At 50.0% G+C, this 27,974-nt stretch overlaps 1 protein-coding gene across 1 annotated transcript in view; it reads left to right on the forward strand.

Annotated features, from left to right (window-relative positions):
* The window catches only part of TNFRSF8 (TNF receptor superfamily member 8), a 63,074-nt gene that overhangs the window by 22,395 nt on the left and 12,705 nt on the right, over window positions 1-27,974 (forward strand). Inside the window, exons 4-10 of the mRNA XM_066375098.1 lie at window positions 5,729-5,881; window positions 10,305-10,398; window positions 10,745-10,905; window positions 14,276-14,392; window positions 18,651-18,803; window positions 22,852-22,953; window positions 23,085-23,138. Coding sequence (XP_066231195.1) covers window positions 5,729-5,881; window positions 10,305-10,398; window positions 10,745-10,905; window positions 14,276-14,392; window positions 18,651-18,803; window positions 22,852-22,953; window positions 23,085-23,138 — 834 coding nt within the window. The remainder of the gene's footprint in view (window positions 1-5,728; window positions 5,882-10,304; window positions 10,399-10,744; window positions 10,906-14,275; window positions 14,393-18,650; window positions 18,804-22,851; window positions 22,954-23,084; window positions 23,139-27,974) is intronic.

A 27,974-nucleotide genomic window follows, 5' to 3' on the forward strand; every position in this document is an offset into this window, starting at 1 on the left:
CAGACTTAAATATAAATAAAATGGAAATAATGTAAGTTATTTATTCTTTCTCTGCAAACCGGTACCAAATGGCTCACGGACCGGTACTGGTCTGCAGCCCGGGGATTAGGGACCAATGCCTTAGAGGGTTAGTTTTATTTTGCTCTTTAAATGTACTCATTGTGAGCATTATTTACCATGCTCCTCTATTCCTTAATTTTACCTTTTGATTTATTGCTTGATTTCACAGTCATGGGGACTTTCCAGGAAGGACTTATCATTTTTAACCGTTTTTAAGTTACTGTCTAGTGACATGAAGTACCTTTACATTGTTGGGCAGCCATCACCACCGTCCAGCTGTAGAATTTTTTCATTTTCTCAAACTGAAACTGTCCCCATTAAACATTAGCTCCTTAAAATAGATGAATGAATAAATGAATGAATGAATAAATACATAGCTCCTCATCTGCCACCCACCCAGCCCCAGCCTTTGGCAACTACCATTCTACTCTCTATGAATTTGCTGACTCTAGGAAGTTCATTTAAGTGGAATCATATAACTTTATCATTTTGTGTTTGACTTGTGGTGGCACAGTGGGTAAAGCATTGTTGCTGGGGCAGGGCTCTGCTCTCTGTCTGTTGGATCACCTTAATAGGGCTCCTGATGCTTAGAGAGGGGTGCACCCAGCCCCCGGGGCTCTGCTCCCTTCCGCAGCCTGGTCCTGCTGCCCGGGAGTGGGCAGTCTCTCCCAGCTCTGCCCAGGCCCGGGCTAGGCCGTATGGGCTCTCGCTACTCAAGGGTTTTCTCTTGAGTTTTCCAGGGATGCCTACTCACTGCTCTTGGTCAGCTTCTCTCCAGATTTTAGACAATTCTCAGGATTTTTATTCTCTCCTCAGAACAGCTTCTAGGGTGCTGGTGAGAGTTAGGGACCATAACAGGGTCACTATAGCAAGGAGAGAAAGTCAAGACAGCCTCCTAGGGGGCCAGGCCTGGGAGAGGCTTTTATCACTGATGCTCATATCTCACTGGCCAGAAACCAATCACACGACCCCAATCCACCTGCAAGGGAAGCTAGAAAATGTAGTCTTTCTGAGCTCAGGGGAAACTGGAATTGGTGAACATAGCATTCTTCTCCAGGGGATTCCTTGGGGGTTTTTTTTAAACATAAAAAAAGTTTTCTAATTACAGTTGATGTATAATATTATGTTACTTTTAGGTGTACAGCACAGTGATCAGACATTTATATAATTACAAGTCGGTCACCTCAGTGAGTCTACTACCCACCTGGCACTATACATGGTTATCACAATATTATTGATAATATTCCCTATGCTGTATTTTGCATCCAGTGACTATTTTGTAACTGCCAATGTGCACTTCTTAAACCTTTCCCCTTTTTCACCCAGCCCCCCAACCCATCTGGCAACCATTCGTCTGTTCTCTGTATCTGTGAGCCTGTTTCTATTTTGTTTGTTCATTTATATTGTTCTTTAGGTTCCACATATAAGTGAAATCATATGGTATTTGTCTTTCTCTGTCTGACTTATTTCACTTAGCGTAATATACTCTAGGTCCATCCATGTTGTTGCAAATGGTAAGATTTCATTCTTTTTTTCATGGCTGAGTAATATTCCATTGTATATATGTACCACATCTTTATCCACTCATCTATCAGTGGACCCTTATGTTGCTGCTGTGCTTTGGCTATTATAAATAATGCTACAGTGCACTTAGGGGCCACATGTCTTTTTGAATTAGTGTTTTGGATTTTTTTGAATAGATACCCAGTAGTGGAATTGCTTGGTCATAAGGTAGTTTTATTTTTCATTTTTCGAGGAGCCTCCATACTGTTTTCCATAGTGGCTACACCAATTTACAATTCCACCCACTGTTCGTGAGGGTAGAGAGATTCCTTTTTCATAGCTGCAGTTTTCCTTTTGCATCTCTGAGAATATTAATTATATTGATTCAAAATACTGCTTTCTCTTTTATCTGCTTCCTCAAGCTTTAGTTTTTTTCAGTTTAGAATAGTGAGTTGATACTTCTCTTCCTTCCCCTCCTTCTCTCTCTCTCTCTCTTTCAAATCAATGGAAAAATTAAGATTTTTTTCATAATGTATTTAATAATTCTGTTTAGTATTTTAAAATGCTTAGTGCTTAATTCAGCAAATTCTGAGATCACCACAAAACCAAAGTCTCTGAGGTTTCAAAAGATGGTCAGACTGCAAGCATGGGGAAGAACAGAGTCAATTATTAACGTGGCATGCTCAGTATTCTCTGTAGTTAATAACTACCAAAGATTAGTGATAGAAAAAGTAAAAGTTCTTCATTTGTATCTTTTGTGCCCTATAGTTTTAACACATAATTACTATAAGATGAATAATAATCAGTTATCTTAATACGTAGTTATTAGTATTGCACTGTGTAACAGTAGTTACCTTTCTAATATATTGTATATGCATTAAATAACAATAAAATAAGTTTGCACCTTGACTTCATGTGCAGACTTCTTAATGTTCAGTGCCTTATTATTATTTTTTTTATTATAGGGAGAGGAGGGGAAGCAAAGAGACAGACTCCTGCATGCACCCTGACCGGCATCCACCCGGAAGCCCACTAGGGGGTGATGCTCTGCCCATGTGGGGCATTGCTCCATTGCTTAGCAACTGAGCCATTTTTTAAGCGCTTGAGGTACAGGCTCCATGGAGCCATCTTCAGTACCCAGGGCCAATGCACTTGAACCAATCGAGCCATAGCTGCAGGAGGGGAAGAGAGAGAGAGAGAGAGAGAGAGGAAGAATAGGGTGGAGAAGCAGATGGTCACTTCTCCTGTGTGCCCTGATCGGGAATCAATCCCAGAACATCCACTCACAGGGCTGAAGCTCTACCACTGAGCCAACCAGCCAGGGAGAGACAGAGACAATATTGATCTGTTCCTGTATTGCCCTGACCAGGATTGAACTGGCAACCTCTGCACTTCAGGGCGATACTCTAACCAACCGAGCCATCTGGCCAGGGCAAGTACCTTATTTTGAACATAATAACACATTTAGTTTGTAAAATTAACCATTTTAGAGTGTGCAGTGCAGTGACTGTGCAACTCCCACCACTCTTGAATTCCAGAACATTTCTACCTCCCCCAAAAGAAACCCATTCCCTCCCAATTCTTCCCTCCTCCCCTCCTACTCCATCTAATTTCTGTCTCTATAGACTTGCCTACTTTTGGACCTTTCCTGTAAATAGAATCAGGCAGTCTGTGGCTTTAGTGTCCGGCTTCCTTTACTTTACGTAGTGTTTTCAAGGTCCACCCATGTGGTAAGGGGTGTCAGCCCTTCATTCCTTTTGATGGCTGACTATTATTGCATTGCATAGACATACCACATTTTGTTTATAATGTCTATGGACATCTGTGTTATTTCTACTCTTTGGCTGTTACCAGTAGAGCTGCTGTGATCATTCATGGATAAGTGTTTGTGGGGACATATGCTTTCAGTCCTCTTGGGTAGATATGTAGGAGTGGAATTGCTGGATCTGACAGTAAATCTTTGTTTAACTTTTTGAGGAACTGCCAAACTGGTTTCCACCACAGAATCTCATTAATATTCCCACTAGCATGGTGTGAGCATTCTCCTTTGTCCACATCCTCGCCAACACTTGTTATTGTCTGTCTTTTTGATTCTTGCCATGCTGGTGGTTACAAAGTGGTGTCTCATTGTGGTTTGAGTTTGCCTTTCCCTAATGACTAATGATAGTGAGCATCTTTTCATGTGCTTACTGCCCATTTGTATATCTTCTTTGGAGGAAAAATTTCTCAAATCCTTGGCTCATTAAAATACTCAATAGACCTTTTTATCTATCTATCTATCTATCTATCTATCTATCTATCTATCTATCTTTATATATTTATTTATTTATTATTATTTTTTTTTGTATTTTTCTGAAGCTGGAAATGAGGAGAGACAGTCAGACAGACTCCCGCATGTGCCCGACCGGGATCCACCTGGCACGCCCACCAGGGGCGACGCTCTGCCCACCAGGGGGCGATGCTCTGCCCCTCCGGGGCGTCGCTCTGCAGTGACCAGAGCCACTCTAGCGCCTGGGGCAGAGGCCAAGGAGCCATCCCCAGCGCCCGGGCCATCTTTGCTCCAATGGAGCCTTGGCTGCGGGAGGGGAAGAGAGAGACAGAGAGGAAGGAGGGGGGGGGGGTGGAGAAGCAAATGGGCGCTTCTCCTATGGGCCCTGGCCGGGAATCGAACCCGGGTGCCCCCGCACGCCAGGCCGACACTCTACCCCTGAGCCAACTGGCCAGGGCCTATCTATATTTATTTTTTACAGAGACAGAGAGAGAGTCAGAGAGAGGGATAGACAGGGACAGACAGGAACGGAGAGAGACAGGGACAGACAGGAACGGAGAGAGATGAGAAGCATCAATTATTAGTTTTTCATTGTGATACCTTAGTTGTTCATTGATTACTTTCTCATATGTGCCTTGACTGTGGGGCTACATCAGACCAAGTAACCCCTTGCTCGAGTCAGCAACCTTGGGTTCAAGCTGGTGAGCTTTGCTCAAACCAGATGAGCCCGTGCTCAAGCTGGCAACCTCGGGGTCTCGAACCTGGGTCTTCCTCATCCCAATTCAACGTTCTATCCACTGCGCTACTGCCTGGTCAGGTTCAATAGACCTTTTTAAAGAACAGTTTTAGATTTATAGAAAAACTGATCAGAAAGCATAGAGAGTACCCATATACCCCCCTTTCCAGCACACCCCACAGTTTTTCTTATTACTAACATCTTGCATTAATGTGGTGTGTTCTTACAGCTGATGAACCAGAACTGGTACATTATTAACTGAAGTTCATAGTTTACTGCAAAGGTCACTCTTGCTGTATTTAGTTCTATGGTTTTTGGAAAATTCATCATCTATGGATAATGTCATGTATCCACTATTGCAGTATCACACAGAATATCCTCGGTGCCCTGAAAATCCTCTGTGCTCTGCCTGTTTATCCTCCCCACCCTTCACTGCCGAACCCTGGCAACCACTGACCTTGTCACTGTGTCCATAGTTCTGTCTTTTCCAGAATGTCATATATTTGGAACCAAAGTATGTCTAGCCTTTTCAGATTGGTTTCTTTCACTTAGAAATATATGTTTAATATCTCTCCATGTTGCCTGACCAGGTGGTGGCTCAGTGGATAGAGCTGAGGTCGCCAGCTTGAGTTCGGGCTCATCTGGCTTGAGCAAAGCTCACCAGCTTGAGCCCAAGGTCGCTGGCTTGAGCAAGAGGTCACTTGGTCTGCTGGAGACCCCCGGTCAAGGCATATGTGAGAAAGCAATCAATGAACAACTAAGGTGCCGCAACAAAAAATTGATGCTTCTCATCTCTCTCCCTTCCTACCTGTCTCTCTCTGTCCCTCTCTCTGACTCTGTCTCTGTCACAAAAAAAGAAAAAAAAAAATCCATGTCTCTTACTACCCACTTAAAAACTGGGACATTAATTTATTTTTAATACTAATTCAGTGATCTGCAGGGATATGGGCTGGGAGGTGGAGGCTGCCTCATGGCCCCCGCCTGCCCCATGCACTCATCTGAGGAACACTCTGGAAAAAGCCGAGTGTGCAGCTGCCCTGCCTGCCCTGCTAAGGCCACAGCAGCACCTGCTCTCACACGCTGGGCTGTCCCTGGCGGGTCCTCGCGTGCCTTCTCTCACACTCCCTCTGTTCTCTCTGACCCTCCTGTGTGTCCCTTAGACGACCTCGTGGAGAAGAAGCCGTGTTCGTGTAACTCGCCCCGTGTGTGCGAATGCAAGGCCGGCATGTTCTGTGCCACATCAGCCACCCACAGCTGTGCCCGCTGCTCCCCCCACTCCACCTGCCCCCCAGGGATGATTGTCAAGTTTCCGGGTAAGTCTCCGACCCTCAACCCGGGGCTGAGATCTGTGCTGACACTGTGCCATCCCCGCCGACCTTCCTGTGGGCAGATCACGTCTCCTTTCGCGATGATGCCTGGATACACCAGGCCCCCGGAGCCCCTGGCTGCCCCCTGCCTTCGTGTCCCAGGCTCTGAGAGACCCCGGTGGTACAGGCACAGGCCTGGCCAGAAGAGGTCTTGGGATGGGTTGAGGCTCTGGGCAAAAGTTCTCTGATGCTCCATAAACAAGAAAGAAACCTCAAGTCTCTGTCCTGGGAGATTCCTGGGAGATTAGGGCTGGCTTCCTCCTTCCCAGTCGAGGCCTTAGAAGTTAGAGGAGCAAGAAACTGGGCACCAGGCTCCCAGCTGAGAAACTTGGCTCTTTTCCAACTGGCTTTGTGACCTCAGGCATGTTCCTTATCTTCTCTGGGTTTCTAATGTTCTGATGGCACAAGGAGGCCAGTGGCCAGAGAGGAGAGACAGGCCACAGGTCCCCTGTGGGTGGCATCAGAGTGACTTGCAAAAAGGAGGCAGGGGAGTGGTGGGTTTTGGACCACAGCTCGGAAGAGGTGCCACAGGCACACATGGGACACTGGAGGGGGGTCAAGATGGGACCAGAGGGAGTTGTGTCCACTGGGGAGGAAAATGCCGGTGACCTGGCCCTTTTCTGGAGTCCCATCCCTGCCCCCTCTCCTCCTCCCTCCTTCCTCCCCTCCCCTCCCTCACAGCCAGCCCCTCCCCAGCCCCACAGATTTTGTTGCCCAATTCTCTCTCCGGCAAACAGCCAGAATCTCCGTTGAAAAACCAGATCAGATTGTGTGTGTTCCTTCCTTTCTCCCCATGCACCTGCTGAAAACATTTAGTATCTCCCTCTAGTGATCCTCTGATAAAAGAGAACAGGTTTTTTTAGGGGATTGTTTTTTTTTAAGCCTGAGTACTTTGGAGTTTCTGGGCTGCTGGCTGATTGTGCTCCAAGGCGGGGATGTGCGGAGCAAAGAGAAAGCCCAGGGCGCGCACTCCTGTGTTGTTCCTCGGCCCCAAGACCCCTCACCTGCCTGCCTTTTCCTCCCCACCTCTCAGAGTCTGTCGCAGTGCCCAGTGGCAGGAGTCAGGGGAAGTACACCCACTGTCTCCCGGAGGCAGAGTCTGAAGGACGAGGTCCTCAACAGACCCCACGTGGTGTGGCCGCCTTCCTCCGGGCTCAGCCTTCCCCTGGGCTCAGCCTTCCTCCGGGCCCAGCCTTCCTCCGGGCTCAGCCTTCCTCGGGGCTCAGCCTTCCTCCGGGCTCAGCCTTCCTCCGGCTCAGCCTTCCTCGGGGCTCAGCCTTCCTCCGGGCTCAGCCTTCCTCCGGGCTCAGCCTTCCTCGGGGCCCAGCCTTCCTCCGGGCCCAGCCTTCCTCCGGGCCCAGCCTTCCTCGGGGCTCAGCCTTCCTCCGGGCTCAGCCTTCCTCCGGGCTCAGCCTTCCGCACCAGCCCCTCGCTATCTGGGCCCCTCCTGATCTGTCCTCTTTCGGTTCCATGGATGGGCAGTGCTGTTTCCTTCTACCAGGCCTTTACCCATGCTGTTCCTTCTGTCTGGGACACCATTCCCTCCCCATTCACTTAGTTAGCTTTCTACTCAGCCTTAAGCTGGGTCACGCAAAACACTCTGCTCAGGGGCACCTAGAAGGCCGCCACCGGCAAGCAGGGGCAGGTTGGTGGGGTAGAACGCGCTCTGGACTGGACATCAGATAACCGGGATTTCGTGTCACTTTGCGTCTGTGGGGTATGTTCCCACCGCTTCCTGGGCCTCTGTCCTCTGTCAAATGCCTTCAGTTCAGTTCCAAGTCAGGCGCTTGGACCAGTTGGGGCTGGTTTTCCTGTGACTGCCACATGGTGGCGCCAGAGTCCTCTCTTTGCTCCCCCTACGCTTGCGCTGCCCCTACGCTTGCGCTGCCCCTAAACTGGCGCTGCCCAAGGTGATACCATGGGCCCTCTGGCTATGTTGAGCACTTAAAATGTGTTCAGCGCTCTCTCTCTCTCTCTCTCTCTCTCTCTCTCTCTCTCTCTCTCTCTCCCCTCTCTAAAAAAAGAATGAATAAATAAATAAATTTAAAATGTGTTCAGTGCATTGAGATACTCTGTCAGCATAGAATATGCACTGAATTTCAAATACCTACTATAAAAGATTGTAAAACATCTCATTATTTTTTATATTGATTACTTGCTGACAACACTTTAGATCTATTGGGTTAAATGAAGACATTACTTAAATTACTTTCACATGTGTCTTCTTACTTTTGAAAACATAGCTACTAGAAAATTTAAAATGACCTGCATGATTCACACCGTATTTCTATTGGACAGCGCCACTTTGGAAGCGCTCCAGCCTTTGGCTGCCAGACCCTGGCTAACGGTGAGATTCCCCTGTGGACTCCCCACAGGGCAACTCTCCGGGTCTCATTCTCTCCGCCTGCAAGATGAAGACTAGTTTCTACTTTAGAATCCAGTTCCTAGATAAGCCCAATGCTAAGAGCTTGCATAGGCTTATGCTCCCGAAACTCACAAAACGCCATCAGGCGGTATAAGCTCCACTTTACAAGTGAGGAAATTGAGGTGCAGAGATGGCAGGCAGACTGCTCAGGACCACAGAGCAGAGACTATCCAGTCAGGGTTTGAGTGTCACCCCCTCCCTGGTCTTGTCTTCCTACCACACTGCGGACACACAAGACAAGGCAGCCTTGTTCCTACCTACCGCCACTGAAACCTTCAGATCATATGCCACACGTGTGTGGGTCACTTTCTAAGCAATGGGACAAGAGTCCAGATGAGGAAAAGGACATGCTCTTTACTGGGCATTTGCTATTTGTAACAACCATAGGCCCACTGGGTACACTCTTTGTTTAACCTGACAACAGCCTCATGAAAACTATATTATTATTATGATGATGATGATCATTTGACTTGCCTGGCACAGCTATGACAGGATAGAGGTGGCGGGCAAACTCAGGGCCACTTGATGGCAAGTCCTCACTCTGCTTCCACCTAGGATAGACTCCAGGACCCTTTGGGCTGCAAGTAACAAAATCTCAAATTTTTGTCCTCATGTAACTAAAAAGTCTGGGGATAGCTCTGGGTAGCTTCAGGCATAGCTGGATCCAGGAGCTCTTTTCTTGTCTCTCATCTCTTCTGCCCTGCAGTTAGGTTTCCATAGATATCTACCAGTTGCTCCAGGCTTGCTTCCTACCCAGCTCCAGTGGAGAGACAGCTTCTCTTTCCTACATTATTAACCAAAAACAAAGCCTTGAAATTGCATCTCGTAAGCATGGTTTGGGTGGTGTGCCCATCCCTGAGCCAGTCCGTCATGGACAGAGGCATGGAATGGAGTGGTTAGTCCGGCCTGTTACCGTGGCTCCTCCTGGATGGGGCAGCGGGGGGATCCGTCAGTCCCAGCCCCTAAAAACAGATACTGAGTTTGGGGAGAGTGATTCCCTGGAGAAAACCGAGCTGCTTTCCCCCAAGGGGGGACAGATACTGGGCAGGTGCAGATGTTACCAGACAGAGGACCGGACCCTTTGGGTCAGCCTGGGGCCAGCTGGTAATGTATTGTTGACTTTATGCAGGAAAAATTTTACAGCACACCGAGTCCAGGTGATCTCAAGAGAAAGCTTATTAGAGCTGGGGACGGTGAGACAAGGAAGGGCTTAGGAGAGAAGAAGCCACAGGAGAGAGACAGGCGGGGCTGCCTTGGTGCTCTGAAGGCCTTATAGGAAAGAAATGAGTGGAGAAAAGGGGGCCTTGGGGACAGGTTCAGGGGGTGAGCCCGGGACGAGCTGCTGCTGCCCACTGCTCCCCTGGTTTCAGGTCTAGTGAGGACCCTTAGGATTTCGGAGATGCACCCCTGTGGGGGGTGGGGAAGAAGGGAAGAGGAGGAAGAGGGGACCGGAAGGGCATGGGTATGCGCCCAGGGTGGGAGAGAGCATGCATGCCAGGTCCTTTGTTTTGAGGGTTTTTTATAGACTAAGAGGCTAGGGGAGGGTTCCAATAGCATATCCACTTTTCCCAGTGTGAACCTCCAAGACCACAGTGACCTGCCAGCCCCAGGGAAGGGTGCCATCAGCCAGTGGGGGAGGGAGGGTGTAGTGCGCCTGCGCCTGGAGCCAAAACACCACGGAGGCCTAGATGTGATGTCTAAGGCCTGATGCTCTGCATCTGGCTGTGAATTTCCCGGCCAGTGTGCTCAGCTATTTGTCTCAGTTTCCCCATTCTGCTTGCCGAGGGATTTTCCCAGCTTCTCACTGTCCTGTCTCACAAACACCACATGGCCACTGCGTGTTCCAAGTGCCTATCCAGGAGTCTGGTTTGTGGTGGTACAAGTCTATTCCTGGAGTCTGTGGACTCCTCAATACCAAGTTGAAGGCACTGTGTCCCCCTGCAGGCACAGCGAAGAGTGACACTGTCTGCGAGCCACCTCCCCCAGGGACCAGCCCTGACTGCAGCACCAGCCCGGAGAACTGCAAGGCACCCACCAGGTGACTCCTGGCCCTCTCCCATCCAGCTGTCTCCACCCACAGGATCCTGGACCATAGCTGGGGCTGGGGGTGCTGGTGGGGTTCAGCACAGGGTGTCAGGGCTCCAGCACGCCTCTTGGCCAGGCAAACAAGTCGCATGAGGCTCTACTGTGTGCCCAGCCTGCCCTATTGCACAGGAGACAAAGAAAGCCTAGAAAGCACAGCCCTTGCTCCCTGACCGAGGGCCTGCTGAGACTGGAGGCAGAGGGTCTGGGGACTGTTGGCTATAGAGATGGTTGTCCCTGGGCACAGAAGTCCCTAATCCCTTCAGCAGAATTGTCTGTTCCAACTCTGGCTTTTTTCCCAGCAGCACAACCCCCCGGGCCAAGCCCACCCTGACCTCTGCAAGCTCTGATGCCAGGACCATGCTTCTTGGAGGGGACACTCCCCTCACCCCGGAAGATAACTCCAAAGTGATGAGGACTCCCAACTCTCGTTCCTCTGTAGGGAAGCCCAGTCCGGATCCAGGTAATTTCTCCAGAGAGGCTGTGGGCTGTTTCCCATAGCATCAGTGTCTGATTGGTGGGTGACCTGTGAGTGATGGTCCGGGAGGCGGGCACTGAACTGTGGTCTTTCCCAGCGAGGGAAAAAGACAGACTGAGGCATTGAGAACCAGGGTAGAAATGGAAGCACTCACTCCTTTAACAGCAGTTCTGAGAGCCCCCTGTGTGCCGGACACTGAGGTGCTGGTGCTTGCAGGGAACAGGTGAGCCTCTGCAGGTGTCGATTTGATGCCATCCTGGTTCCCATGGCAACGAATTGGGGCTCCTGGTTCATTCCTGTTTATTATTGAATAGCCTTCCATTGCACAGGTACCACACTTTGCTTATCCAAACAGTTTTTGGATATTTGGGTTGTTTCCACTTTTTGGCTATAATGGATAATGAAAAACAAGTTTTTTTGCCTGACTGGGCGGTGGCGCAGTGAATAGAGTGTCGGACTGGGATGCAGAAGACCCAGGTTCGAGACCCCGAGGTCGCCAGCTTGAGCGCGGACTCATCTGGTTTGAGCAAAAGCTCACCAGCTTGGACCCAAGGTCGCTGGCTTGAGCAAGGGATTACTCGGTCTGCTGTAGCCCCACGGTCAAGGCACATATGAGAAAGCAATCAATGAACAACTAAGGTGTTGCAACGCGCAATGAAAATGATTGATGCTTCTCCTCTCTCCGTTCCTGTCTATCTCTCTCTCTGACTCTCTCTCTGTCTCTGTTAAAAAAAAAAAAGAAAAAGAAAAACAAGTTTTTGTGTATTTTTTCATTTCCCTTGGGTTCTTTTTTAAAAATTGATTTTCAGGACCTCTTATAATTCTGGGGTTTGAACCCTTAATCCTGTAGCTGGGCTCAAATATCTTCTCCCGCCCTGTGGCTTGCCTTCTCATTCTCTTCTTAATGAAGAGATGTTCTTAATTTCAGTGTAGTCAGATCATCCATCGTTTCCTTTATGATTGGTGCTTGGTCAGTACTGCTTTGTAAGTCTCAGAGAGTGCCTGCGTTTATTGTCTAGGATCATTATTGTTTTGCCTTTCCTGTGTAGCTCTGCCATTGACCTTGGCTTGAGTGTGGTGGGAGGCCATGGTCACATTGAGTATACACGTGGATAGCCAGTTGAACGAATACCATTTATTTAATGAATTGTCCTTTTCCCACAGTTTTGCATGCCAGCTTTGTTGTAAGTCAAAAGTCATGTATGTGTGTGAATGGTGCTGGGCTCTGTAACTCCATGGGTCTTTTGGTCTATTCTGCTTGAATACCATACTGTCTTAATTACTATTGCTCTTTAAATAGTCTTCATGATGATTGAGCAACTTTTTCAACTTTATTCTTCAACAGTATATTAGCTATTCTAGTAATTTGCATATCCACCTGCATTTTAAAATCAATTATTCAAATTAAATCAACTATTCAAAGTGTCCCATTGGGATTTCTTTTTAAATGAAAGGAGGGGAGATAGACAGACTCCTGCATGCTCCCCCTTCAGGATCCACCCAGCAACCCCCATCTAAAACCAATGTTCTGTCCATCTGGGGCCATGCTTGTAACCAAGCTATTTTTAATGCCTGAGGCAGAGGCTCCATGGAGTCATCCTCAGTGTCTGGGGCCGATGTGCTTGAATCAATTGAGCCATAGCTGTGAGAGAGGAATACTAAGATAGAGAGAGAGAGAAGGGGAGTTGGAGGGGAGGAGAAGCAGGTGATCGCTTCTTCTGTGTGCCCTGACCCGGAATCAAACCTGGGACATTCACATGCCAGGCTGATGCTCTACCACTGAGCCAACCTGCCAGGGCCCCCATTGGGATTTTGGTTGGGGTTGTGTTGAAACTATAAACCAGTTTGGAAAGAGTCCAGCCTGTCACAGCATTGAGGTCATGGCATTACCCTACATTGATTCAGGCTTTCTTTAATTTTCCCACTAATGTTTTATTTTATTCTATGTAGAGATATTTACCTTTTTTTGTTAGATTTATAAGTATTTGGTATTTCTGATGATGATGCAAATGGTATCTTTTTCAGTGTGTCATGTTCTAACTCTTTTTCCCTCTTCTTACTGACAGTATGAGGGTGACTCTTGTTAACACAATTTTACAGTTTCAGGTGTTCAATTCCACAGTAGATCATGTGTAGGCTGTATTGTATGTTCGCCACCACACATTAACTCTCCTCCCATCACCAAATCTCCTCTATTCCCTCCCCCACTTAGCCCAGCCCCTCTCTCTCCACCAATCACCACACTGTTGTCCACGCCCATAAGTTCTTTCTGTTATGTCCTAACTCTTTTTGAACCATGTGACATTGCCAATATTTGACTGTCTGACCTGTCAAAACAACAATTTTGTCCCTGGCCGGTTGGCTCAGTGATAGAGCGTCGGCCCGGCGTGCAGGAGTCCCAGGTTTGATTCCCGGCCAGGGCACACAGGAGAAGCGCCCATCTGCTTCTCCACCCCTCCCCCTCTCCTTCCTCTCTATCTCTCTCTTCCCCTCCCACAGCCAAGGCTCCATTGGAGCAAAGTTGGCCTGGGCACTGAGGATGGCTCTGTGGCCTCTGCCTCAGGTGCTAGAATGGCTCTGGTTGCAACAGAGCAACGCCCCAGATGGGCAGAGCATCGCCCCCTAGTGGGCATGCCGGGTGGATCCCGGTTGGGTGCATGCGGGAGTCTGTCTGACTGCCTCCCCATTTCCAACTTCAGAAAAATACAAAAAATTAAAAAAAATAAATAATAATAAAACAACAACAATTTTATGTAGTTCAACCCAAATATACAGACATTTGATTGATTCGGATATAGTAACATTATATCCTACCACCTTGCTAATTCACTTTTTAGTTCTAATAATGTATCTGCAGATACTTTTGCATTATCTGTGGATCATCTGTTTATAACAGATTGATATCTTCCTTTGTAAACCTTACCATTTGTATTTCTTTTTCTTGTATTATTGCATAGCCTGGGATCCCTGTACCATACTGACTAGAAGCTGCGGTAGTAGGCATCCTTGCCTCATTTCTGATCTCACAGGGAAAGTGGCTACCAAAGTTCTGAGGAAGGCAATGGCAGAGCCGTGGGCATAGAGAGAAGGCTCTAGCATGGTAGAAATAATGAATCAGGGTTGTGTGGGGGGAACCAGGAGTATAGGGGGGCTCAGAGCTCTTCTCCTGGGTGGCTTTAGACTTATTCCTTCCCTCTCTGAGCCTCGTAACTCTCTGGGGGATGGATCTGACTTGCGCAGAGTTTGGGAGCTGGCTGTGGAGTTGGGAGTGGGGGGGGGGAGGTTCAGTGATTGTGGGGAGGTGAGGCCTTTGCCAAGGTAGCCTGGCCTGGAGCTTCTCTGCTTCTTTTCCCAGGGCTGTCCCGACAGCACCTGTGCCCTCCGGGGTCCGCTGACTGCAGGAAGCAGTGTGAACAGGACTACTACCTCGACAGGGATGGCCGCTGCACGGCCTGTGTGAGCTGTTCAGGAGGTAAGAGCCTGTCTTTCCACCAGGGGCTCCTTCTAGGGATTGGGATCTGGGGGAGGGGGTCTTGCAGGAAAGACTGAGAATCTGAGGGTGGGGAGCCCTGAATTTGGTCTTGAGCTGCTCGGCTCTCGGGAGCCTGATTCAGCTCTCTGGCGTTTTGAGCAGTCAGCTTCGAGTAACTCACTCCCACTCACAACTGTGGGTTTTTGATGGTGGTGACCCCCTTTTCAGAGAGCTTCCATTCAGTTACTCTCTCCTGCAACTAAACATTTGTTAACCACCTTCCTGTTCCAGACTTGTCTCATTATTTTTCATAACCATCATCTGATGCATGGATTGCCATTATCCCCATTTTACAGAAGAGGAAACTGAGGCTTTGGGAAGTCTTTCAAAAGCTACCAGCTCTTGAGAGTGGCAGGGCTGGAGTCTGAATGTAGGGTGTCTGCCACCAGGTTCTGAGCTCTGGTCCCTCCACTGCGCTGCCTCTGAGAGCACAGCCCGGACAAGCCACTCAGTGGGTGACTGCCGTGTGCACAGCAGCCTGACATCCTGCAGGGGTTTTCCCTGAGGCGCCCTCACCACAGCCTCATAGCGTAACCAGCTGCGTCCTGTGACGTCCATGAAGGCCCCACGGGGCAGGGGCAGTGACCCGGGCTTGGGCTGCCCTGGCTGTTAGTGGCTTAGCCCACCTGCAGAGGCCTTTTGTCTGGGTTCTCTTTCAGACAGCAACCCAGACCTCAGTCAAGAGAGACTAAACAGAGGAAAGAACAGTCTGTCGTCACTTGGGGGCCACTGTCCCAGTAACTAAAGCAGCATAGCAATTATTTTCAAAAGCTAGTGGTGAAAAACAAACCACTCATTGTACTCATGAATCCTGTGGGTCAGAATTCAGACGGGACATTGTGGGGACAGCTGATCTGTGTTCTACCATGTCTGGGTCTCAGCTGGAAAACTCAAAGGCTGGAGGCTGGGCTCATCTAGAAGCTGGATCTGGGGGTCAATGTCAGCTGCCACCTGGGGCTTCAGGTCCTCTCCATACCGGTCTCTGTATGGCTCACCCTGGGCTTTCTCATGGCCTGGTGGCTGGATTCTAAGAATAGGGGTTGAGGGAGGAGCAGAGAAGCCACATCCCTTTTTATGACCTAACCTTAGAAGTCACACGGTGTAACTTCCGCCACTATCTACCTGTTGAGGTGGTCACAGATCCCACTGGAGTCAAGGGAAGGAAAAATATTGAGCTTCTTGGTGGCTAAGCACCAGAGATCTGGGAAAGCAGATGGGGCTAGAACTAATGATTTGGCCATTTTTGGAAAAAAATATTATCTGTCACAGCTACAGTGTCAGATGGAGAAACAGGGGATGGCTCTGGGCCCAAGAACTCCTGTAGCTCTTGTAGTTGAAGCCCGCGAGGCAGCGAGGGGCTTAGGAGCATGTGTTCGTGAGCCCCAGTGCCGGGGTTCACACTTTTGCTTGACCACTTGAAACTCCAGCTTCTTAAGCTGTCTGTGCCTCAGTTTCCTCATCTATAAAATGGGCATAATAGTGCTATCTCAGAGGGTTGTGGGGATGAAATAGGTTAAACTGAATTAATTGGGGAGATAGTTAAGAATACTGTCTTATATTCACCTGATTATGTTAATCACTATAGTGATGATAATAGCCAGTGTCATCCCAAGTCATCTCACTCATGGCTTAGCTAGTGGTTGGCAAACTCATTAGTCAACAGAGCCAAATATCAACAGTACAACGATTGAAATTTCTTTTGAGAGCCAAATTTTTTAAACTTAAACTATATAGGTAGGTACATTCCTTACTGAGGTAGCGGCCACATGTGGTATTTTGTGGAAGAGCCACACTCAAGGGGCCAAAGAGCCACACGTGGCTCGCGAGCCGTGGTTAGCCGACCACTGGCTTAGTCCGTCTTGCCCTCTGCACAGATTCCCCACGTCTCCCCCAGTTCCTGTGCTCTCAGGGCATTGCCAGCAGAGACTGTGTGGTCCCTCATCACTATCACGCAAGGTCTCTGCGTATTCTGCCCAGGAGAAGCGTCTGCACTGAGAATGTCACATTTGTCTCATCCACTGACACAGAAACTCTATTTTCACATAAATAGAGCATAAATATCTCCAAACAGATATAAGTACATGATTATACCTTTTCTTTTATAGAACCTTTAACCATTTTTTTTGTGTGTGTGTATTTTTTCAAAGTTAAAAGCGAGGAGGCAGTCAAACAGACTCTGGCATGTGCCCGACCGGGATCCACCCGGCATGCCCACCAGGGTGCGATGCTCTGCCCATCTGGGCCATTGTTCCATTGCGACCTGAGCCATTATAGTGCCTGAGACAGAGGCCACAGAGCCATCCTCAGCACCTGGGCCAACTTTGCTCCAATGGAGCCTTGGCTGCAGGAGGGGAAGAGAGAGATAGAGAGGGAGGAGAGGGGGAGAGGTGGAGAAGCAGATGGGCGCTTCTCCTGTGTGCCCTGGCCAGGAATCGAACCTGGGACTTCCATACACCAGGCCGATGCTCTACCACTGAGCCAACTGGCCAGGGCCTAACCATTTATTTTTTTTTTTAAATTTATTTATTGGCCCTGGCCGGTTGGCTCAGCGGTAGAGCGTCGGCCTAGCGTGCGGAGGACCCGGGTTCGATTCCCGGCCAGGGCACATAGGAGAAGCGCCCATTTGCTTCTCCACCCCTCCGCCACGCTTTCCTCTCTGTCTCTCTCTTCCCCTCCCGCAGCCGAGGCTCCATTGGAGCAAAGATGGCCCGGGCGCTGGGGATGGCTCTGTGGCCTCTGCCTCAGGTGCTAGAGTGGCTCTGGTCGCAACATGGCGACGCCCAGGATGGGCAGAGCATCGCCCCCTGGTGGGCAGAGCGTAGCCCCATGGTGGGCGTGCCGGGTGGATCCCGGTCGGGCGCATGCGGGAGTCTGTCTGACTGTCTCTCCCTGTTTCCAGCTTCAGAAAAATGAAAAAAAAAAAAAATTTATTTATTGGCCCTGGCCGGTTGGCTCAGTGGTAGAGCATCGGACTGGCGTGCAGGAGTCCCGGGTTCGATTCCCGGCCAGGGCACACAGGAGAAGCGCCCATCTGCTTCTCCACCTCTCCCCCTCTCCTTCCTCTCTGTCTCTCTTCCCTTCCCGCAGCCGAGGCTCCATTGGAGCAAAAGATGGCCCGGGTACTGAGGATGGCTCCTTGGCCTCTGCCCCAGGCACTAGAGTGGCTCTGGTCGCGACAGAGTGATGCCCCGGATGGGCAGAGCATCACCTCCTGGTGGGTGTGCTGGGTGGATCCTGGTCGGGCGCATGCGGGAGTCTGTCTGACTGCCTCCCCGTTTCCAGCTTCAGAAAAAAAATTATTTATTGCTTTTAGCAAAAGAGAAGTGAGAGAAAGAGAGAGAGACAAAAACATCAGTCTCTTCCTGTATGTGCCCTGACCGGGGACCAAACCCACAACTTCTGTGCTTCGGGATGATGCCAGGACAGAACAAAAGGCTTTTTATCATTGAAAATTTTATACCTATTTAGAAATAGAAGGAATCAGGAGTTGTTATAGACTATAACTCAGTTTTAAATAATCAGCAAGTTGCCCTGGCCATGTAGCTCAGTTAGTTAGAGCACTGTCCCAATATGCAGAGGTTGCTGGTTCAATCCCCAGAGAGGACACATACAGGGATAGATTGATGTTTCCGTCTCTCTCTCTCTCCTCCTCTCTCTCTAAAATCAATTTTAAAAAAGAGTCATAAGGTTATGGTTAGTCTTGGTTCATCTGTTCCCATACACAGTCACCCCTGTCCTCTGGATTATTTCACCAGTTTTATTAAGATATAGTTGATGTATGTCAAAGTACACATGTACAAAGTGTTGCCATTTGATACATTTTGACATATGCATACATCTGTGAAACTACCACCACAGTCAAGGTAATAAACTGTCCATCACCCCCAAAAGTTTCCTCATGCTCCTTATCCCTCGCACCATTGCCCACCCTATTCCCGTTCCCAGGCAACCATTCTGCTTTCCATCGCTGTGGACAAGCTGCATCCCATAGCATTTTCTATAAACAGAGTCACATAGTGTATGCTCCTTCCTCACCTGCTGCCTTTCGTGCAGAGTAGTTATTTGGAGCATGCTGAAAGATCAGCTCAGCGGAAAGGTCACGTGAGCATTTGCTCGTGGACACATGCATCTCTTCCCTCCTGGGGTTCTCTGCACCCCCGCCCTTGCCATCCCTGATCCTTCCATCTGTGCCCCTTAGGTGACCTCGTGGAGAAGACTCCTTGCACGTGGAACTCCTCCCGCATCTGTGAATGCCGACCCGGCATGTTCTGTGTCACATCAGCCACCAACTCCTGTGCTCGCTGCATTGCCCACCCCACCATCCCACCGCAGATGGTCACCAAAGTCCAGGGTAAGCCGTCGGCACCCCTACCCAAGGGGCTGAGCTCTGTGCCCCTGTAGCTCTACCTTTCGGACCCCCTGGCGGGGCGAAGGGTCTACAACCCCAGCTCTTAACTGGGTCAGGTTTGGGCTTTGTTTTTCCCTTTGACTAGTTAGACCTAGTGAGGGGCATGAAATCTAAATTTGTCATTTTGATAAGAGGTTCTGATGATGAATTTTTTTTAAAAAAGAAGTTCTTCCTGAAATTGTTGGGCTGGGAAAATCTGGACTTGTTTGCAAGGCTGTTTTATGGACTCAGATATAGATGAATATAACATTTGTGAAAAGGCTTCCAACTCAAGATGGTGGACATTTGCCAGAGTGCAGAAAAGTATAAACCCCTGACAGTGAAAAACAAACTAACGAACAAACCAGGTCATCAGCAGCTGGGAGATTTCAACAGATTTCTAGAAGGCAGAGAACAGATGGAAGGAAGATGACAAATGAAACCAAGTGGAGGAAAGCTCACCCCAGAACTCACTTCATGAGGTCTGAGGGACACGTGAGGGGTAACTTGCTCAGAAGACCTCCCCAGAGAGGCTAAGGGCTCAGAGCAGGTGAGCAAAATGAAGGATGAGAGTGAAGTGGAGAACTGCAAAGCGTAACTTTGTCTTTGAAGTTAAAAAATTTTATTTTTTTCTTCTTTTCCAAGTGAGAGGACTCTTTTCCAAGATAGAGAGACAGACTCCTGCATGCGCCCCGACTGGGATCCACCTGACAACCCCTCATCTGGGACTGATGCTCTGCCCATCTGGGGCCATGCTTGCAACCGAGCTATTTTTTGTGCCTGAGGTGGAGGCTCCATGGTGCCATCCTCAGCGCCTGGGGCTGATGTGCTAGAACCAATAGAGCCATGGCTGCGGGAAGGGAAGAGAGAGAAGGGAGCGGGGAGGGGTGGAGAAGCAGATGGTCGCTTCTCCTGTGTGCCCTGCCCGGAAATCGAACCTGGCACAGCCACACACCAAGCCAATGCTCTACCACTGAGCCAAACAGCCAGGGTCTGAAGTTTAAAAAATTTTTTTTAAAAATCTGTAAGAATGGTATACAATGATCACTGACCAGTCTGAACAGGTGGTATCTGGGTTTTTATCTCCTGGTGAGAGCAATCAACTTTTGGGCCAATTAATGACACCGAAGGGATCTGTACAGGAAGCCAAGGCTGGAGGTGTGGGACTGCCGCTTTGATGGAAAGCCCTTTTTGTGTTTGGGGAGTGCGCCCCGTCTGTAGGCTGTTGCCGCTCAGTCACCGAGGGGAAGACAGCCAGCCACTTGCCCCACCCGCAGGCCTATAGCACCCAGCTAAATCTGCTTAGGGAAGAGGCCCATTGGGAAGAAGACATACTAACACCAAGCAGAAGAAGCCCCGCTAGCTACTGGAATATTCAGTGTAATCGGGTTTTTGTTTTTGTTTTTTAAATAATATGGATGAGCAGCAAAGATTTTCAGGCCTCAAGAAAAACCCAAGAATAACAAGACATACAAATAGGAAAACTTACTACAATTGAAGCAATGATTAAACCTAGGAATAGAAGAGAACTTAACAAAATTTAAATGTGCCCACAGAAAAATTCAAGAAGTTGTTACATCCACAAAGTGAAAACAGAATGCTATGAAAAAGGAACAGTAAAGGAGGAGAGGACAGCCTGACCTGTGGTGGTGCAGTGGATAAGACATCAACCTGGAATGCCGAGGTCGCTGGTTCGAAACCCCGGGTTTGCCCCAGTCAAGGCACATACGAGAAGCAACTACTCTAAGTTGATGCTTCCCGCTCCTACCCCCTTCCCCCCTCTCCCTATCCTCTCTCTCAAATAAATAAATAAAATCTAAAGGAAAAGAACAGAGGACAAAAGGTGGCTTTTAGAAAGCGTGCTTGTTTTCAATCGACTGCCTCTCAGCTCCTGACAATTTACCCTGCAGGACCTGCTCTGCTCTAAAGGACTGGAGTCTTCAAGCATTTCTCCTTGTCAGTTCAGCATGATGTTAGAGCTTGGCCAGCAGAGGGCGCTGGGGGGCCATTGCGGAGAAAGACGTCTGCACTGCATTTGCTTATATCAATAGTTGCTCCGCTGCACAGTCAGCAGGGCGTGTGGGTTGGGACATCCGGTAGTGCCCTGAGCCAGTTTCGCTCCCAGATTAGGCAGTCCCTTGGAGACCTCTCAGCTACAGCCTAGGCCTGATGACCACCTTGGTGTGGCTCTCCCAACAGGGACCTGGGCATACTCCAGGCCTCAGGTCAACAGCAGTGCTGAGTCCCTCTGTGCACACCTCCTGCCAGCCTTGAGTCTTCTTACAGCCCTTCCCAACGTGGTCAGTGTGTGCTCCGCCCACAGCGGGGCCCCGCTTTCCCTGTGTACCTCACCTGAAAAGTGGGAGACCTCAGAACAGAAGTCTCTACTTCAGGCGGAGCAGGAGGAATGAAAATTACCTACGCCTAGACATAACAGATGTACCTATATTTAGTGATTTACTTACATTTTCTAAAATTATTTTACTTTATTCATTTTAGAGAGAGAAAGGGGAGGAGGGGGGAGAGAGAGAGAAAGACAGGAAAACAGAGAGATGAGAAGCATCAGCTTATAGTTGTGTCACCTTAGTTGTTCATTGATTGCTTCTCATACGTGCCTTGACTGGGGGAGGGGCTCCAGCTGAGCCAGTGACCCCTTGTTCAAGCCAGCGACCTCGGGTGACCTTGGGCTCAAGCCAGTGACCATGGGGTCATGTCTATGATCCCACGCTCAAGCTGCCAAGCCTGTGCTCAAACTGAGGAGCCTGTGCTCAAGCTGGCGCCTTGGGGTTTTGAACCAGGGTCCTCAGTGTCCCAGGTTGACACTCTATCCACTGTACCACCCAACCAGTCAGGCTAGTGATTATTTCTTAATTCTTGTGAGCAGGGATTTCATTCACAGCTTCCTCCCCGTGGCCCATAATTGCTATTCAGAAAGTATTTGGTGAGTGATTTTATGACCTTGACTAGTTGCTTAATGCCTTTGAGCCCCAGTGTTCTCCTGTGTAAAACTAATAGCAGACACCAACATGCAGGGTGGTATGTAGCTCGCAGCTCCTCATGGGCTCCTTGCAGTCCTTCATTCTAGGTCCTGCAGTTCTAGTATTGGGCACTAGCTGGCAGTAGGTCTCAGGTCGGTGGTTCCCAAAGTGGTCCTGAACTTGCAGCATCAGCAACTTGTTAGAAAGACAAATTATGGGCCCCACCCCAGCCCTACGGAACTAGAATCTGCCGTGTAACATGGTTCCCAGGAAATTGCTTTGCACATGAAAGTGTGAGAAGCATTTATCTGGCACAAACTACTTTTTAGCATCTAAAAATGCACTGAAACAGTAAGTAGTTAGCTGATCTTCATAAACAACAAAAGGAAAAAAGAGGCAAGTTAAATACTAAAATGTAAAGAAATATAGCCAGCAGTTCAGCACATGAGTGCTGGAGCCATCTTCCTGGCCTGAGCCGAAACTCTGCAGTTTACCCTCAGGGTGACCTTGACCGAGTTATTTGATCTTTGAGAGCCTCAGTTTCCCTCCTTTGTAAAACAGAGATGGTAATGGTCACGGTGCCTACGGCACCGAGCTGAGTGTGTTCGTGTCAGGAGCAGACCCCGGGCCTGTCTTGATGGGGCTTCCCGTCTAGAGGGGACGCCCGTCACATGTGCCCTCCTCCGCAGTCCCCCGACTTTGTCCTTTTGGATCTCAACTCCTCCCTCATCCTGGCCCCTTGACTCCTCAGCTTCCCACCCTCTAGCAATGGTTTGCTCTTCCCTCCGCCATACGCCACACCGATGGGCTTCCTGCAGCCAGGTGAGGGAGGGCAGGTGGGGCAGGGCTGGGCCAGACACAGTGTCTGGTTTCTGGCCCAGGTTTGGGAAAGGCCCGGGTCCTGCAGCCACGTGGGGACAGAGCAGCTGCCCCGTGCGGGTGCGGCGGCAGGGCCGCTGGCTCCCCACCGTAAAGTAGACATTGGCGGCCACCAGCCTCGGGGTGGAGAGTGCAGGGCTCCCTCTGTGTTCCAGGGCCCGTGTTGTTGTGGGTGCTCGTGGCACTGGTGGCGGTCATCAGCCCCGGCTCCTTCCTCCTGTGCCACCGGAGGGCCTGCTGGAAGTGCGTTCGGCAAAGTGAGTGGACGCGTCTGTGGGGCCTGGGGGGAGGGCGGGGTGCTCTGTGCTCGCCTGGCCCGCGTCCCTGCCCTGCCCGCTGAGCCTCTGTGAGGCTGGCACCTCCAGTCTTCCTCCTGATGTCATTTCAGAGCTCCACCTGTGCTACCCAGTCCAGACCTTCCAGCCCAAGACAGAGCCTGCGGGTAAGTGGTCCGATGTCCGGGGGTGCTGCTTGAGCAACAGGGACGCACTGTCACTCTGGGCCCTGGGTTAAGGGTTCCCCCGGGATTCCCTCTGGGTGGCTTCCCACAAGCTTCTCCTTCCTCTGGGACCTCAGCTGTAAAGGGCATGTAACCTGTGGGGACCGTGAGGTGCCCTGTGCTGACCTGGGATGGAGGGCGGGAAGCTTCAGCAATCCGCTGAGTCTCATGCCTTCCTCCACAGTGCCCCCAGCAGAGGCATCCTGATGCCCGCCCTCCTCTCTTCTCTCTCTCCTTCCTTCCCAGCCTCCCTGTTCCTTCCCCCCCTCTCCACGCCTCCCAGCCCTCTCTTCCCTGGCAGCCAAGGGGCACAGGGGCCAGGAGGGCAGGCTGAGAGCGCCGGAATCCTGGTTCCGCCACTGACAAGCTGCACACCCTTTGGTTGAGTTCATTCCGCCATGTCTCAGTTTCCTCGTCTGTGACACGGGGACGGGAGCCTATATCAGAGGGTGGGCGTGTGGATGGACGGCAACGGGCCTGTGCAGCTCCGGGCAGAGCGCCTGCAGGCCGTCGGTGCTCAGAGTAGCCGCTGTCTGCTCACCTGCCTGGGTCTGGGCCTGGTTCCTCACCAGGGATCCCAGGCCTTCCTGAGTTCTAGGTTGTTCTGAACCCTTCCCTGGTTCTTGCTCTCTGATCCCTGCCCAGTTTCCAGGCCACCCCCTCCAGGCAGCTTTCCAGAGCCCCTGGCCCTCCCCACCCATCCAGGCAGGTCTCTGGGCTTGGTTCCCAGATCTCTGGTGACAAACGCCTTCTCTCTCTTGGGCGGCCCCTTGCACGGCAGGGCGAGGTCTTCCTCAGCACTCTGTGTGCCGCCCCGACCACAGAGGAAGGAGTGGACATGAGCGATCTGAGCTTCCCTTTGTGGTTTCAAAGCAGGCTCCCCATAGGGTCGCCTGACGCAAGAACCCCAGGGGAGAGGGGTGATGGTCTGCCTGTCAGGAGGTGATAAGTGACCCCGGGCCACACGATAAGTGCCACTTCTGGACTCAGGTGCTGGCCCTTGGGATTGCTGTTCTGTTTGTAGTGGGCTCAGTGCCATCCCCTCCGCCTTCCTCCCCCCAAGCTGTGTCCACCCCATGTGCACCCAGGAGCCCACGGGCAGCCCCAGGCCAGGGCACGGTCCCCGTGCACCCATTTCCCCAGGACCCTCGGAGAGCCTTGCTGTAGCCCAGCTTTTGACTTGGGCACAAAAACAGTCCACTGAGGCCTGTTTTGAATTTGATGAGTTTCACAAGCAGGTGCTAGCGTTCCCTCCACAAGGGGGGTTTTTGTGTTTTGATAGTTTCAAGCCATTTTCCATGAGCTGTCAGGCTCTGTGTCTCACTGAAACCCGTGTTTGCTTTCTTGACATTTTTCTTGTATTAGAATTTCCATTGCCGTCAGTTAATTTTTTTTCTACGAACCTTTGTGATAGCAGTTTGTCACACAGAAAAAAAAGGGGGGGGGGAGGGAGAAAAAGCACCTTTCCTGAAGAAGCCAGACCTACAGGGAACCCCGAGCCCTGAGACTCAGTGGTGGCTGGCTCTGGCCCTCCCCCTCCCGGTGGGTGCCCGGGGGTCTGGATGCCTGGGCTCTGGGTCCCCAGGCATGAGATGGAAGGGAGGTGAGGCCAGGATAAGCGCGCAGGGGGAGAACGGAGGGAGCTGCGGGTGCTGCAGGGGCGAAGGAGCCTACATGCATTTGTGTATTCCATCCGTACATTCAGATCAGGCTATTGGACGATTCCTAGTGGCTCTGTGCTAGGGACAGAAACTCCTGGCTCTCCCGAACCTTGAGACCAGTGTCAGTTGCTCAAAGGGACTAAAGACTAGTAGGATGAGAGTGTGTGCCCCAGCCCTCCCCATCCTGGAACTTCAGGGCTGGGGGAGCGCACGGTGCCCTAAAGTAGCGCATTGGAGAGCTGGGCAGGTGCCCATTACATGCTCACCCATCACCTCTTGTGTTGATTTGGCTTTGTGGTGTGTGTCCTTGTGGCAGGCATTTGCCAAGCACATGTGTGATCTCATTGCACCTCCCTGGTGTCCTTGTGAGGCACCTACTGCTATTGTCCCCATTTCACAGATGGGGGACCAGAGGTGCAGGAAGAGGAGGGAACTTGTTGAAGGCCACGTGGTTAGTAAGCAGTACAACCGGAATTTTGTTTTCACTGTTGGTGGTGAGATTTTTGTAAAAAAGATCTCACACCCTCACAGGATGGGCACTTGGGACCGGATAACTCTTTGCTACAGGGGCTGTCCTGTGCATTGTCGGATGCTGGGCAGTTTTCCTGGTCTCTACCCACCAGATACTAGTAGCACCTCCCAGTTGTGACAACCAAAAAATGTCTCCAAACATTGCCAGATGTCCCCTGGGGGTGGAGGAAAATCATTCCTGGTTGAGAAACACTGATTACAATTTTTTTTTTTTTACAGAGAGAGGGATAGATAGGGACAGACAGACAGGAACGGAGAGAGATGAGAAGCATCAATCATCAGTTTTTCGTTGTGGCACCTTAGTTGTTCATTGATTGCTTTCTCATATGTGCCTTGACCATGGGGCTGCAGCAGACCAAATAACCCCTTGCTCAACCTTGGGTCCAAGCTGGTGAGCTTTGCTCAAATCAGATGAACCCGTGCTCAAGCTGGCGACCTCAGGGTCTCGAACCTGGGTCCTCTGCATCCCAGTCTGATGCTCTATCCACTGTGCCACCGCCTGGTCAGGCTGATTACAATTCTTTTAATAATCCTTCATTGAAATGGACACTAAAGTTATTCCTGTATCTGTACATTCAGGCAGGTTTACGTTGAAAATATGCTGTTGTTTTGAAATAATTTCAAACTTACAGGGAAGCCACAAGCATACTAACAAATAGCTTATTTTTCCGGGACCATTGGAGAGTAAGTTACTGACTCGATGCCCTACCCTCTCTGACACTGCAGTGTGTATTTCACACCACTAAGGCATATTGCTACACAACCGTAGCAACACCATCAAAATCAGAGGGTTCACCTCGACACAGCACCGCCAGCTAATTCTCGGACCCCGTTCGAGTTTCCTCATTTATCCCAATAACGTCCATTACAGCAATAGAGTTCAGGTCGGAATCTTGTGTTGCATTTGGTTGTCATGTCTCCATGATTCCAGGTCAGTTCTGGTCTCTTCCTTCACGTTCGCGACCTCGCCACCGTGGCAGGTTCCAGCAGTGGTTTCGTAGATGCCCCTCACCTTGGCTTTGATGTCTCTTTACTACCGGGTTCAGGTGGTGCGTCTGGTGGGAAGAGCCCCGGCCTGACGCTGAGCTGTCCTTTGTAGCATCCGTCCCTTCCCCCCAGCCCTGGGTTTCTTTCTGTCCCTTTCCTGGTGGCGTTCACATTGAGGGCTTGATCAAGGTGGTGTCTGGCGGGTTTCTCCACCGTGAACTTGCCCTTTCCCCCTTGAAATTGCTAAGTATTCTGAAGGGAGGTACTGTGAGTCTGTGTGAATAACCTCTTCCTCGTCAGACTTTCCTTTTCTTCGTTCATGTACTTACATCTGACTCATGGATTCCTATTTTATTCTGCTAACATCATTATTTAGTCTGATGTTCAAATTGTCCCCGGGTTAGGTTCGAAGGGGGCCACTTCAGGCTGGCTCCTGTGTCCTTTTATCCCCATTCTTTTGTGTCTGAAGCGCTTCGTTACTCTCAGATGTTCCCAGCTTAGTTTGTACTTTCCTCCGCCCCTCCCCCGGGGGCCCACCGTCTTTCCTAAGAGCCCGGGGAATCCAATTAAGGAGTGTCGGTTGCCAAAGCCTGGCTGAACCTCTGTGCCAAACCCTTTCCTTGGGTCTGTTCTACTTCCTGCAGCAGCTGGGAGCTCAGGCCAGAGAGAGCATGGGACTGAAAGGGAGAGCATTGGGGATTAAACACAGATGATTTACAAGTCAGAACGCATGCGCTCAGCTACTGTGGCCTCAGGGCAACCCCGGGATACCATGCACTGTCCCAAGAGGGTCACTGATGCCCAGCATGTCCCTGGACTCGAGTCCTGCGGTGCTGGAAGCATTTACGAGAAGATCATAGTTACTCCGAAAGCAATGAAACCGACAAATGAAGAGAGTGGACAGAAGCAACATTCTTAGGGGAAGAACTCTTACAAAATCTGACCTCTGTTCCTGGCACAATTTGTTCCTAGTCTTTACCAAAGTACACACATGAGTTGTAACAAGGCTGAAAGCAGCCGTTGGTACCTTCAGGATTCTGCCTTTTCACATGGGTGTTCTTTTGTGCTTGTTTGCGAGAGTCAGTATCGAATGCCGATCATCTCTTTGTTGTGATAGAGTGCCGACATCCTGGGACCCACTACGTGCTAGGCAGGGGCCCAGGTACCTTCCCTTTTTAATGTTAAAAGACTTAAGATAGACTTTATTTTCTAGAACAGATTTACAGAAATTTTGAGAAGCTAATACAGAGTCCCCGTATACCCCCACCCAGTTTCCTCTATTGTTAACATCTTACATTATTAGTCTGATACACCTGTCACTGTGAACAAGCCGATACTGATACAGTACTATCCACAAAAATCCATCCCCTATTCAGATTGGCTTAGTCTTTAGTCTTGACCTAATGTCCTTTCCTGTTCCAGGACCCCACCCAGGACCCCACATTACATTGAGTCATTATGTCTCCTGGGGCTCCTCTGGGCAGTGACAGTTTCTGATCTTCCTTATCTTTGATGACCCTGGAAACTCTGAGGAGGACTGCTCAGTCATGTTGTAGGATGCCCTCCTACTGGAATCTGCCAAATGTTTTGCTCCTGATTT

This window comes from Saccopteryx leptura, chromosome 3, assembly GCF_036850995.1.
Source record: "Saccopteryx leptura isolate mSacLep1 chromosome 3, mSacLep1_pri_phased_curated, whole genome shotgun sequence".
Lineage (NCBI taxonomy): Eukaryota > Metazoa > Chordata > Mammalia > Chiroptera > Emballonuridae > Saccopteryx > Saccopteryx leptura.